General features: G+C 41.0%; 1 protein-coding gene across 10 annotated transcripts in view; it reads left to right on the top strand.

The window, feature by feature from the left end:
* TEAD1 (TEA domain transcription factor 1) overlaps positions 1-12,801 on the top strand; it is a 153,223-nt gene that overhangs the window by 114,834 nt on the left and 25,588 nt on the right. For 6 of the 10 annotated variants that reach the window (XM_071762294.1, XM_071762302.1, XM_071762296.1 and 3 more), the window contains 4 exons: positions 4,355-4,489; positions 4,680-4,726; positions 5,617-5,678; positions 7,619-7,743. In XM_071762294.1, coding sequence (XP_071618395.1) covers positions 4,355-4,489; positions 4,680-4,726; positions 5,617-5,678; positions 7,619-7,743 — 369 coding nt within the window. Of the gene's footprint in view, positions 1-3,163; positions 3,176-4,354; positions 4,490-4,679; positions 4,727-5,616; positions 5,679-7,618; positions 7,744-12,801 lie in introns of all 10 variants that reach the window. The other 4 variants (XM_071762300.1, XM_071762293.1, XM_071762299.1 and 1 more) reach the window with 1 other exon arrangement.

Genomic DNA, 12,801 nt, shown 5'->3' with positions numbered 1-12,801 from the left:
AATCCTTTTGTGTTTGTCATGTAGAACTCGTTTCACATGGGGCTTTTATAGATACTAAGATTTATAATTGGATGATACTGGGGAATTATTATTATCTAATTTAAGTATGTATTTTGCACTCCAAAACTAAAGGGTGAAAATTAAACCTCAAGGGCCTGATTCATTAAAAGTTATATAGTCTCCTTGCACAAGGTTCCAAGCACTTACACCTTCCAAAATTAAAGTGTTTGCAACTGCAGCCAGAAGCAGTCAGCTAAAACATGAGGCAGATCCTGGTCTACATTACAGTGATGACATTTTAGGGGTTTAGTGGAACTAGACCAGATTTCCACTGGTTGTACTCTAAATCCACCTCAGTATCATTCATTACTAATTATGTACCACAGTACAGAAGACTTGTATAAGGGGAGAGGAAGGCAGTAGTCTAAAAATGCAGTCTGTTACTTACTATAGTGTCATTCCTGGGCAGCAGCAATCCCATCAGAGCTCATATATTAAGTACAGTCAAGCCAGGTCAGGGCCACATGGGGCCCATCCAAGGAATACCTTAAGCTCCAGCAGGATTTAATGACTTCATAGCATATCCTGTACCCCCAAGTCTCTGCCGAACCTCAGCAGGGGACTCTGCAGCACACTGGGCCAAACTTTTATTTTATGTACATTCAGTGTAAACCCAAAAGAATTTATTCCATCTTTACATAACAGAACAAGTGAGAGTAAAATAAAACCCGTTCTGCCTTGGACAAGATAGAAAATCAAAGTCTTAACTATTTGCAGTCATTAAAAATCCCACAACGTTCCTGTGTAGAGTAGGGGTGTTAACCCATTTGTCCTGGCCAAATTCCAACCTGGGTAATTACTGTAATCTGCCTGTTTAAATTACCCCTGCCGTTTTAATTGGATATATTACTTCTCTTGCTGCCTAAACTGTGATGTAATAGCATTGTGTGTTATTAATCAGTTACCAAGTTTCATCCCAGAAGTGGCCATGTTGCAGTGATAGGTAGAAGGACTCTGTCCCTTCTGGTTATAAGTGCTCTCCATTACAGTGTGCAAAAAACAACATACACTTGTTTTTAAGCAGCAGACAAGATATTATTCCAATTTAAATAAGCTGGTTTAAAATGTGGTTTTCCCATTTGTTTATGAAAATGATGAAGTCTGCTTGATTTTACAAGCATAGGTTACCACCTTGAAGCTCTCCAAAATGTTCCAGGAGTTAAGGGCACTTTTTTGCCACTGGAAGTCAGAACCTCCTATGTATTTGATTTTTATTTTGATTTCTTTTATGTTTGTAAAGTTACAGTTGCTTTGAGAAAAACTGATCTTCCAGCTATCCAAGTATTCCTAAATCTACAAAGCTGAAACTTCCCTTTGATGTTTGTTGGTCTGAGTCAGATGATGACCAGTGGAGCTGGCAGATTTGTCACCATTGGGAAACTTGGTAGGAGTCATTGAAATTCCTCAAGAGCAGGCCTGTTGCATGGGCTGTATTTCTGCACTGTTATCCTTTATATACTATAAAGGATATACTATTCTCCTGAAAATGTAGTAAGTCAAAGAGGATGAAATTAATGGCCACAAAATGTAGAACATTCTGGGGTGAAAAAGCAGCAAGTGGCAAGAAAGAAGGCATATCCCTTCTCATGTCATGAAACAAAAGATGTTTGCTCCCTCCAAAAAACCCTATTGCTGTTCTTAAAGATCATCAGAGTTGCTGTTGATGGTGACTTAAGACTCCACAGAACAAAATGTTCCTCCTTCTGTGGCAGAAGGTCATAAAGGAAGTGTAAATTTTCAGAAATTTTTCTGTAGGTCATCTGTTATGGTGGGATTTACCTTCCCTACCCGTTGCTGTTGGGGACTTGAGTGTCCAGGCTTCTATTCTAGTCCTTGGACAGTGATAGCATTACAGAAATTCATGCACTCCAATTGGTTTGATGGCTGGTAAGGAAAACAAACATTGTAGTTTCTTACTGTGCAGGAAGTTAGCCATCTGCCCTAGACTGGAGACTTTAGATGGATAAAGCAAGGTGAAATGAACTATCTCATAGATCCATAAATTGCCCTGGGCTTACCCAACTCCCAGATACGGTCTTGGACAGAGACTTTTTGCAAGGGCATGTACTGATAGGACAGGGGGTAATGGTTTTAAATTGCAAGAGTGTAGCTTTAGATTAGACATTAGGAAAAAATTCTTTTCTATGAGGGTGGTGAGACACTGGAACAAGGTCCCCAGGGAGATTGTGGATGCCTTATCCCTGGAAGTGTTCCAGGCCAGGCTGCATAGGGCTTGGAGCAACCTGGTCTAGTGATGAGTTTGGTGGAGCTGGCATCTCCATATTGCTTAAGGACATCTCAGTTTCATGATGGAAATTCCTTCTTACTGTGCAGGAGAGTAGTGGTTTGCTTTCTGGAGAGATGCATGAATCTTGGGATACTGCCACCTCTTAACACCTACAAAAGCATTTTTTAGCCCAGTGATCTACAGACTTCCAAAGGCAGCCAGTGAAACATGCTGTGTGCAGGCCCCCTGTGTGCACCGTCCTGCCCTGGGGCAGGAAGAGGCAAGCGGCAAAAGAGATGGAGCTGACTTCAGCTTCTGCCCAGGGAATTGGTTATCCAGGAAAGCTACAAGTTAGAGAAATGTCCCCGTTTTGTTCACTCACTGGTGGATAGCGTGTCCCCCTCCAGAAGCTGCTCTGTAGATGCAGGAGGAGGTTCTGAGTCTTGGGCAGGCGGGGAAGCAGCGTCCAGCGCCGCTGTGCGGGGGGCAGCGCAGGTGAGCCCGCAGGTGTGGGTGCGCTGCGGGGTGCGGGAGAGGCTGCGGGAGCAGCGACTCCGCTGCTCCACCTGCTGTATCCCGCAGGGGCTCCTTGCACGGCTCAGGGAAACAAGCTCGGCAACAATCCCCTTCATTCAGTGGCTGCAGCTCTCACGCAGAGAGGCGGGGGTCGTTTCCTCCCGCAGTGTTTTATTGTCAGGTTTTTATCTTTTTTCCTTTTAATGAATCAGTCTCTAGGTGAAAATAATGCATTTGTTTTAAACCTGCTATTTAGTGTTGAGCAAACTGCTCTTTTGTCTCTTACAACTTGTTCGTATTTTGCTAAGAATCCACTATTCTACACAAGCATTTTAATAAACTGTTTGTTGTTGTATCCAGGTAACAAGCATGGTAAGTATTTTAACTAAACCAAGTATTATGTACCTTAGCTGTGCTTGGCAGAATTTTTGGCTAGCTTTTCCTGTACTTTCAGGCTGTGCTGTTTCTAAAGGAGCTATTCAAAGGAAGAAACTGCTCACCTATAGTAGTACTATAGACAAGCTTTAGAGAGAGCATATGTGCAAAGTCATATATCATATATAAAAGCATGCATCTCTTGCCAGCATGCTTGCTACTTTGCTTGTAAAATAAAACCAGAAAAAAAATATCCCTGCTTAATACTGCTTGTGTTCCTTCATTCTAAGTCACATACCTAAATATTAGCACTTATTAATACAGTACTTCTGGATGAAGAACCCCACTTTACCAGATAGTAACAATATGTTGTTTACTGATTTTACCTGAGCTAAGATATCCACTTAGTTAACTGTTGCAATAATTTCCTTTTCTATTTTGTGATCATATGTGATTGGCAGTGACTGGGACTCCAAGCACTGCTCTAATAAAAGTAATCAATAACAACTCATCTTTTCCTAAGCTTGTTCCTGTATGCTTGAAAACAGCAGAAATTTTATGGCTGATTGTTTTGTTTGGGAGTACTGCAAATCAGCAAAATACCACAATTGGAAATTTAAAATGTTACTTACGTTTTTATCATCTAGCTTTTAAAATATATGTCTTAAAACAGAATCCAAAATGTTTCTAAAGCTGTAAGCATGAAGAAAAATCTGTCATTTCTGAGTCAGTCACAGTTCTGTGTTCTCATTTTACAGTGTAATATGAAAGGCAAACTTCTCTTAGATCTAAATGATAGAACTCAAATCTCAGTGCTCCCTGTCCTGCAGGCAGCGCCATAGAAGTAGACCATGTTTAGTCCAGCCTGATTTTAAATCAGGAGAATTTGCCCATTTAAACAAGTGGGCAGCAGTTTGCTCTCCAGAGCCTCCTGCACGTTGGCAGAGCAGACTGTGAGAATTCAGGTCTACCATGCGTGTCTGAGAGGAGGTTTTGCCTTGAGGTAGTTTGAGTGTTAGCCTCCGTGCTGTATTTTTTTTTTTCCTGCATGGTTTGCTATTTTTGCATTTTCTGTGTGGCTTTTTAAGTTTTTAGTTATATGCTTGTAGCTGCAGTTATTTAACATCATTTGTTGTGCCAAATGTTTTAAGACTCCGTGTAATTGTCATATTAAAGGATCAGACAGCAAAGGACAAAGCACTCCAGCACATGGCAGCAATGTCATCAGCTCAGATAGTCTCAGCTACTGCTATTCACAACAAGCTGGGCCTGCCAGGAATTCCCCGTCCTACATTTCCTGGGGCACCTGGGGTAAGTTGTTAGCTGAGTCCCAAAAAATCCCTGTATTCTCTAATAATATTCAGTAGAAAACTAAGGCTGAATGAGTGGATTAATGCTTTCACTTGTGTTTGTAAAAGGAATCATACTTGTTCAGAAATATCCAAAATCTTTCAACAAAGAAAACAATTGTGGGTCTGTTTATTTGTTTTTCCTCTTTCAGTTTTGGCCGGGCATGATTCAAACGGGACAGCCTGGATCCTCACAAGAGTAAGTTTGAAAATTAAAATATGCTTTTATATGCAGTGTGGGGCTGACTTGGCTGCCACAGGATACAATGAGGCAAGAACTTAAATTTTTTCTAAAAAGGAGGAAAAGATAGTTGTTGAGAAAGGAGGAAGAGCCTATACAGTGATGGTAACTCAGATTCAGAATTTGTAAAGGGTATCAGACCTCAAAGCTGGAGCTGAGTATCTAATGGACACATAGCTTATTCACCCATTACCTGATGAGATGCAATGGTAGTGCCAGAGAAGCAGCTGGTAAGGTTTTGCCTCTAAGTTTCCAGCACAAATATTTCTATCCTCTGTTAAATATATGAGCAATACTGGAAGCAAGGGGGACATATTTTCCTGCAGAGCCAGAGATGACTGCATGGGGCTCATTAGTGGTCAGGGAGGTTACTGCCCTTCAGCACCATATAGAGAAGGAAGCCTTTTGCTCTCTGTCAGGTGTTACGTTTTGAGCCCTTTGGTGATCTCTGGAGCAATGTTTCCCAGCCTTATTTTACAGCTTCTCCTGGCTTTACTCCCTTGAGGTCCATGTGAGTCTTTGTGCCCGTGTAGTTCTCTGTCCTCTGAATTTATTGGGAGCCAAAGCAATCACCATCCGCATCTGCTGTGACACTTGCGATGGGTGGGTCAGGTTTCCTGCTGGGTGACTGAGCACAGATGAACTCCTCGTTTTTTAAGATGTTCAGTGTTATTCACATCCTCCTTTCTCTATTACCTCTGTACTGTCTGTGTGTTAACTGTGCTATGCAAGGAAGATACACGTTTGTGGGAAAAGGTCATTAATCATCTGGTCCCTTATACTATGTGTCTAATGGAATTCACAGTGGATGGCATGGTGTATGATTTTTGTGTTACTCTTTCTTCCAGTGTAAAGCCATTCGTTCAGCAAGCCTATCCTATACAGCCATCAGTCACAGCTCCCATTTCAGGTAATTCTTCCATTTACACTCCTTTAAAAAGACCTGGGTTGTGTACTGAATATGATATATTAATGCCTGGAGTGGATCTAACGTTTCTCTGTATCCAAACCAAGCACCAGTCCCAGAGTCCTATTAGCCAATTATGTATGAGGGAAAATAATTTGGTTTGGGATTTTTTTGGTATTGGGTTTTTTTGTATTCTTTTTACAGTTTAGGTAGGAAGCACACATGCAAGGAGTTGTGATGTGTGATCTTCAGTCTGCATTCCATATTGTAGGAAAATGCTTTGTGATAGGATGCATATTTCTTTTTTAATAGGTTAAGTCTCACCTCCATCTGTAATGAGAGTATGTCTTAATTTATTTTAAAATTAAGCTAAAAAATGAATAAAACATGTATAATTTTTGCCATAAAACATCTCTCTATATCTGGTTGTTAAGAACCCTTTCCCTCCTGAAGGTCCTGCTTTGCCTAGTACCACTTTGATAACTACCTAATGTTTAATATGACTTCCATTGTTCAAAATGATTAACACCTTCCACGGCTACTTCCTAACCCCATTTTCCCAAGTTGGTTGCATGGGTAATTTCAGGAAAGTTCATTATTTTTTTGCAGATGATACCTAACATTATGTCTCCCTTGCCAAAAGACACCATGCTTCTGACTCTTTGAATTGAAATTTTCTGACTCTTACCCAGTTTTTTTTTTGTTTTTTTAACTTGCTGATATTTAAGGCTATTTATCTGCATCCTTGGTTATTTCCTTTTTCATGATATTCATAATTTATAACACTATTTTCTAAGGCAGACATTTTTAATTATCTTCTTTTATTCTTCCTTGTTTTCTCTCACAATAGGTTTATAAGTATTTCTAAATCAGTCAAAACCATGCCTGAGGTTTTCCTTCATTAGAATTCCTGTTCATGCCTAACCAGTCATGTTAGTAATTCTCTTGTTTCCTACAAGCCACACAGCTTCACTGCCTAAATATTAGGGTTGGAGTCAGGTACCATACTCCCATTATGGGTTGTGAACACACACTGCCTGTGACCTCTCCCTGGTTTTCAACCCAGTTCAGGATTATCTTTGTTTTCCAACCTTTGTGCCTCCCCCCCTGCCTTCCCTGTGCCTGTGTCTCTCCCAAGATCAGCTTTGCCTTCAAACTGCTGCCTTTCCCTTCTTTTACTGTTTTACTTCCTTCTCATCTAATTTTCCATAATGAGGAGCAAGAGATAGCATTTATTCTTTCTCTTGAGGTGAATTAGAGATGGTGGTTAACACCCCTTCTCTCTCCAGATCATGTACTCTCTTTATTATCAATTTAAAACCTTCCTTTTCTTTTTAGGGTATGATTCAGCTCTCTACAGTAATTATTTATTATTATCTGTAATACTATGCTGCCTAAAAGCTCCAAAAGAAGTCAAAGACCCAATGTACAAGTACATAGTAAGGGACAGTCCCTGCCTTGAAAACCTCACACTTTGAATAGGAGAGGGGAATTGAGAGTGGCAGAAGAAATAGGCAAAAAGAGAGGTGATTTACTTGTAACATATGGCACATTAGAGCCAGAAATGGAGGCCAGTGCTCTTGACTCCCAAGGCAGTAATACCTCCTGTGATTCTTTTTGCCAGTTTCTGAGGAAGGTTCAGCTGTAAGTCTACATGAAGACTCTATAAAGCTCTGAAATCTAGTATATAATTTAAACAAAAAATCTACAGTGAGTTACAGCATGAAGGAAACAAAGAAACAGATCTTTTATATAGACCATTATTATCATTCTGGGTTGAGACCTCTTTGTCTACATATTTTTTCCAATTGTAACTAATTCTGAATTCATTCTTTGCTAAAATTAATATAAGCATACATGCATCTTTCCTGATTATATTTAGTACAGAAAATATAACCTGATTAATTACCAACTTTTTCATGGGAATGTTTCCTTTATTTTAGGATTTGAGCCTACATCAGCTCCAGCTCCCTCAGTCCCTGCATGGCAGGGCCGATCGATTGGTACGACCAAGCTCAGGCTGGTGGAGTTTTCAGCTTTCCTTGAGCAGCAGAGGGACCCCGAATCTGTAAGTGTTGCCCTCATACCTGCTAATATTTCCAGGATTAAGCCTGATGGAATACACCTGGTGTTTCTGCTTTCACTACTGCTCAGTGCAATATTCCTTTCACTCAAGTACTGTATTTTCCTTTCTTGCTCTCTTTTTCCCTGTTTGCAGAAGTGAGAGGCCTCTCTGAAAGCAGGTGTGGCTCACTGTGGTGCCTGTCTCACTGCTGACCTACTTTAAAAGTTGTACCAAACGGCATCGTGTTTTTGGCAATGATTCTGTGCTTAAAGTTGTAGTTAAAACCTAATCCATTTCCTACCAGAAACAGAATTCGAGACTGGCATAAAAAGTAGGAATATTATTTTAAATACTGGACATTTGGGACAGCCTCCGAGTATCAGGGATTGTCTCACTTTTTTTTTTTTTTTTTTTAATTGAGGATGCCTATCTAAATATCCAACCATTCAGTCTTCCTTGATCTTTGTGTCTTAGGGTCTAATCCAAGGTTTGGGGTTTTTTATTTTTGTATTTTTAGGAATGTTTTGGTTTTGTTTCAGTTTCCAGTCTGCATACTATACCTGCAAGGGCAGTTTGTGAAGTTGGCTGCAATGTTTCATTTACTCCAGTTAGCCTTGAGCCTTGATATTATTCATCATCTATTTACCATGAGCATTTGTTATTAACCTAGCACTGTTTCTACTGCATGACAAATAAATCAAAGAGCTTCTTTCAGCACAAACCTGAGAATTTTTACTGATAGAATTTTTTCTGAAAAGCAAATACTGTTATGAATGGGTGATAAAAGCAGGCCTTCCTTGGTCAGATTCCTGGTAGAACACAGTAGCTTGGAGAGAAGCAAAGCTATCACTTGCTCTTTATGGTTCAGCACTGGAGACTGTAGCATTTGTGGGCTCTGGCCAGGGGTGTTATCCAGGGAGTGTTTACCCTGCATAATGGAGACTGAAAACATAGCCTAGAAACCTTACAACAGAGGAATGCTTCTGGCAGAGAAATATCCCCAATGAAAATACACCATATCTCAGCTATTCATATACTAAATACATGGCAGTGTATTGGTTTCCTGAATGTCATGTTTTGCCAGGTTGAATGAACTCTGAGGGAGGAAATGTTTGGTAGCAGGTACGGTTATCCCAGCACTTACCTGGCTGTTAACATGCTGAATGGTTTCCCTGGGATCCCTCTGCCTTCCTGTAGCCCTGATTCCCACACTCTCCCAGCAATCCTGGCTCTGGTGGGCTGGAGCTTCATTTTAGTGTCCTCCAGGTTAATCCACAGCTCTAATGCCTTTTCCATCCTCAGCCCCTGGTACATGCAGATGGTGGTTTGTATGTCTGACGCAGAAACAACATCCAGGTTTTCTTGTCAGGGAAAGTTATCAATATGCAGCTTTGAGAGTCCTTGGCTTGTTGACCCCATGTAACGTGTCCTGCTGATTTACAGGCTCTGCAATATCCAGATTGCTTCACACCAGGATGTTATGTGTGTGCCTCGAAGTTATCAAGAAAACAGGATGTGGCCATGTAATGCTCAGCATTACTGTGCTCTAAGAGAAAGAGTGTTCATTTCACATTTCAGTGTGTTCTGATTTACTGTTTTGCCAGTATACCACCTAATGATCCTTTTTCCATAGTTTTTTATAACTCAAAACTGTTTGCAAAACCCATGGACTTCTGTGGTAGAGCCTCTGTGTATCTGTGGCTTTATGTGAAAGTTCAGCAACTAAGTAACTTTTGTGTTATTTCCCTCTAAGAAAAGTCTCCCTCAAACCTAGCATGCTCTTAGCAGATAAGATTGCCCACCACACGGCTGGCGAGTGCAACCTGAAACTAGCCAAGTGACATGAATAAATCTGCAGTTTGACTGACAGACCAGGAGTCCTCGAGGAGATGCTGCTGCTTTGGCAGTGAAGGAGCCGCAGGCCCTGCTGAGCTGTGGTGCGTGGCTCAGAGCCTCCTGTGCTCACGCACGGTGTGTGGGCCCGCGGCTTGGGGACGTGTTGGGGCTCTCGTTTTTCAGGCAGGTGCAGGCTCTGGGGAATGCAACACATCCACTGCATTGCAGAGGAAGAGTGGAGGCCTGAACAGAAACACGGTTACCCAGGATGGCCTCCTAAATACTGTAAAGCTTTTTTTGGAGTAAACTAATATTATCTTGAATTCCTGAGGGTGCAGCAAGACCCACCAGAGCTTGTCCCATCTTGTGAGCATACTGCTGAGAAACCTACCTTGTAAATGCAGAGCATCTGTGCAGGGGGTTTAGTAGAAAAGCAAGAGCATGAAACTGCCCAGACTTATTTTTTAACAAACCAGTTACTCATGTGCTGCAGCACTGCAAAAGGAAGGAAAGTTATGCAGTAGTCCCAATGCAGATCACTTTTGACACCTGCACTGCAGGAACAGGGAGGCAGCACTGTGTGAGGGCTGTGTGGAGACAGCCTGGACCGGCTGGGTAGGCAATATGGGGAGCCAAAGGATGAGACCCTGTGGGCAGCATGTCACTGCCACTGTCCAGGAAAGGGGAATGAGGAGAAGGGGAAGTGTTATTTAGATCATATCAGGCAAATTTAGTTATTTGGATCTTAAATAAGGCCATAGAAAAAAAACCATCCCAAGGCAGGCTGACCAGTTCCTGGGCAAATACAGAGGCCACTTGCTGGGGACGCTCTGGGCAGAGGTGCTGGTGCACACCTGGCTGCAGGGATGGTTCTGAGGGGCCCTACCTCCTGCCAGCTCTCCCCATTTCCAACCCACAGACTCTCAGCAAGCACCAAAAGTCCTCTTTGGAGATCAGAGACAATCCCAGCCTCATTTAGTGCTATGGAAGAAATTATGAATTCTTCCTGTGGTTTTGTACATCTTTGTTCATGTTGGTGCAACATTTTATCGCAGATATGGTTTGTGCAGCATAGAAAAGATGGGGGTTTATTACTTTTTAAATAACAAAATCAGCAAGCCAGACAAGATGTATGTTTTGCACAAATTGCATATGGAATCAGGTAAGCATGTGCTGGTTTTGCAGCATATCCTGTACATCTTTGTGCCTTTGCTGACCTCAAAAATTAATATATGCGTGCACTGCTAGGTGAGAGTCAAGTAAGAGTTCTCAAGCATCTTCCAAAAAAAGACAGGTAGATGTTCATTACACTTCTGACTTTTTACAGAAAATGACATCAAGTATTATTTTGACCAAATGGGTTTCAGACACTTTAATAAAAAAATCAGATAATTCTTCCTCCCTCCCAACCCAAAACCAGGACTGAAAGCCTCACTGTAGTTGGGGAAAGTAGACCAAATCCACCTTAAATGTAACCTGGACATTTACTGAAGAAGGCTTATTTGACATAGCACCTGGGGCCAGGACTCAGTGATCCTGGGATGCCCCTTGCAGTCTATATTCCTGTACAGCAATTAGAAATTTAGGTCTGTCTGTCTCCCAGCAACTTCGATGGGGCTCTGCATGGACACAAAGGTTCACCCACAGGGAATTCATTGTAGGAGTGGGGACTTAAACATTTCTGGGGTTCTTCCAATGGCAATTGATGTTCAAAAGTACAAAAGCCCCTCAATGTCAGGCAGTTATGTTAATTTAGAATGGGCATTCTGGCAGGTCAGAAATGTGCTCCATAGGGTCCTGTCGCTTGTGGAGGGCTGTTGACTTTTTTTCCATTGCCTAGCCACAAAATTGTTCCATTTACAAAAGAAAAAAACGATAGAAAGGAAACAATAAGCAACCCTGACTGTAACTCTGCATGGCAGAAGATGGTCTGAGAGACGTAAGATGGCACAGTTGCAAAATCTTGGAATACTGACTGCGGTTAAGGATGGGTAAAATTACTCTTCCTTTTACACGAAATTCAATTCAGCTTACAAATGTCAAGCTGTATTTTCCTTTTGTGGCATGTTGTGCTCAAGCACAATTTCTAAATGGTACATAGCAGCTGTCCTCATAGGTCCAGGCATCAGTGTGTTACTTACCTTTAATATTGGCTACTCATTATAACTATATTCTCAACAGATTAACATGTTTATCTACCCATCTGTAGCTTTCAAGATAGGCTTTCCTTAGTGGGGGCTTTCCATTTTTACTGTAGTGGTTCTGTGGAATTTCAGGACAAATGCTTAAACCAAGTAATCCTATGGTCCCTAACAAATACAAACTGAGTACACAAAGAGTTTAGAAGGGATCTATGCAATTGACTGTTACACAAGTAGCTGTAAAATTTGAAGACTGTAAAACTGAAATAATAATCCCAGTTTTTTTTTTTCAAGCTTGCTTTCCAATTAGGAAAAAGATTCTGTCACCACCCAACAAAAAGAAATCTCTTTCTTCTCTTCCTCTTTGAGGTTTCTCACTGTTGCTACCACATTAATTTTGACTGTGAGTACTTCAGACAGCTTTACATCTAAAATATATACATAGGGCTATAAAGAAAATGACTGATGGGCATTTTCAAGTATTAATCCACGTATCCAAACTATCAGATTGTGCTAAGTCTAAATTTCAAAATGTATTTTAAACAGTGGTGAAGAAATAAAATATTCTTTATGTTTTAATTCAGGTTTTATAGTTGCTGTAAAAGGGCTTTGTGAGCCCAGGGAGAATTGAGCCTGAGAACCAGAAAGTGAAAGCAATTGCTCTAGGGCCTTAAAAACAGCCTGCCATCGTTAGCCAAATGCAGTAAAATTCAGCAAAGTTAATCAAACCACCTAAGTGATGAAAAATAAATGAGATCTTTTTGAAAGAAACCCTCCATCTTTGAACAATATCCATTGTTAGAATCATTGTTTATCCTTTCCGTATTCCCTGTAAACAGTATAAAAAGCTGCTCAGCGTTTCAATTGTAAGGAATTGCCCTTGGTTTAGTGTCTTTGTTATGTGAAAGGACAGGGAAGCAAACCCACATTTGGATGAACATATTGGAGTGGCAAACTCAGGATTTGAGGTCATTTTAATCTAACTTCAGACAAAGTTTAAGTAAATGTGAGAGTCATTTATTCTGCAACATCAGACAGCTGTGTGCTGGCCCTGGGAAGTGAATGTTAAACTCTGTAAAATGTT

The sequence above is a fragment of the Heliangelus exortis genome, chromosome 18, assembly GCF_036169615.1.
Source record: "Heliangelus exortis chromosome 18, bHelExo1.hap1, whole genome shotgun sequence".
NCBI classification, from domain to species: domain Eukaryota; kingdom Metazoa; phylum Chordata; class Aves; order Apodiformes; family Trochilidae; genus Heliangelus; species Heliangelus exortis.
Note: the sequence above shows the minus strand (reverse complement) of the source record. Positions and strands in the feature narration are given on the sequence as shown.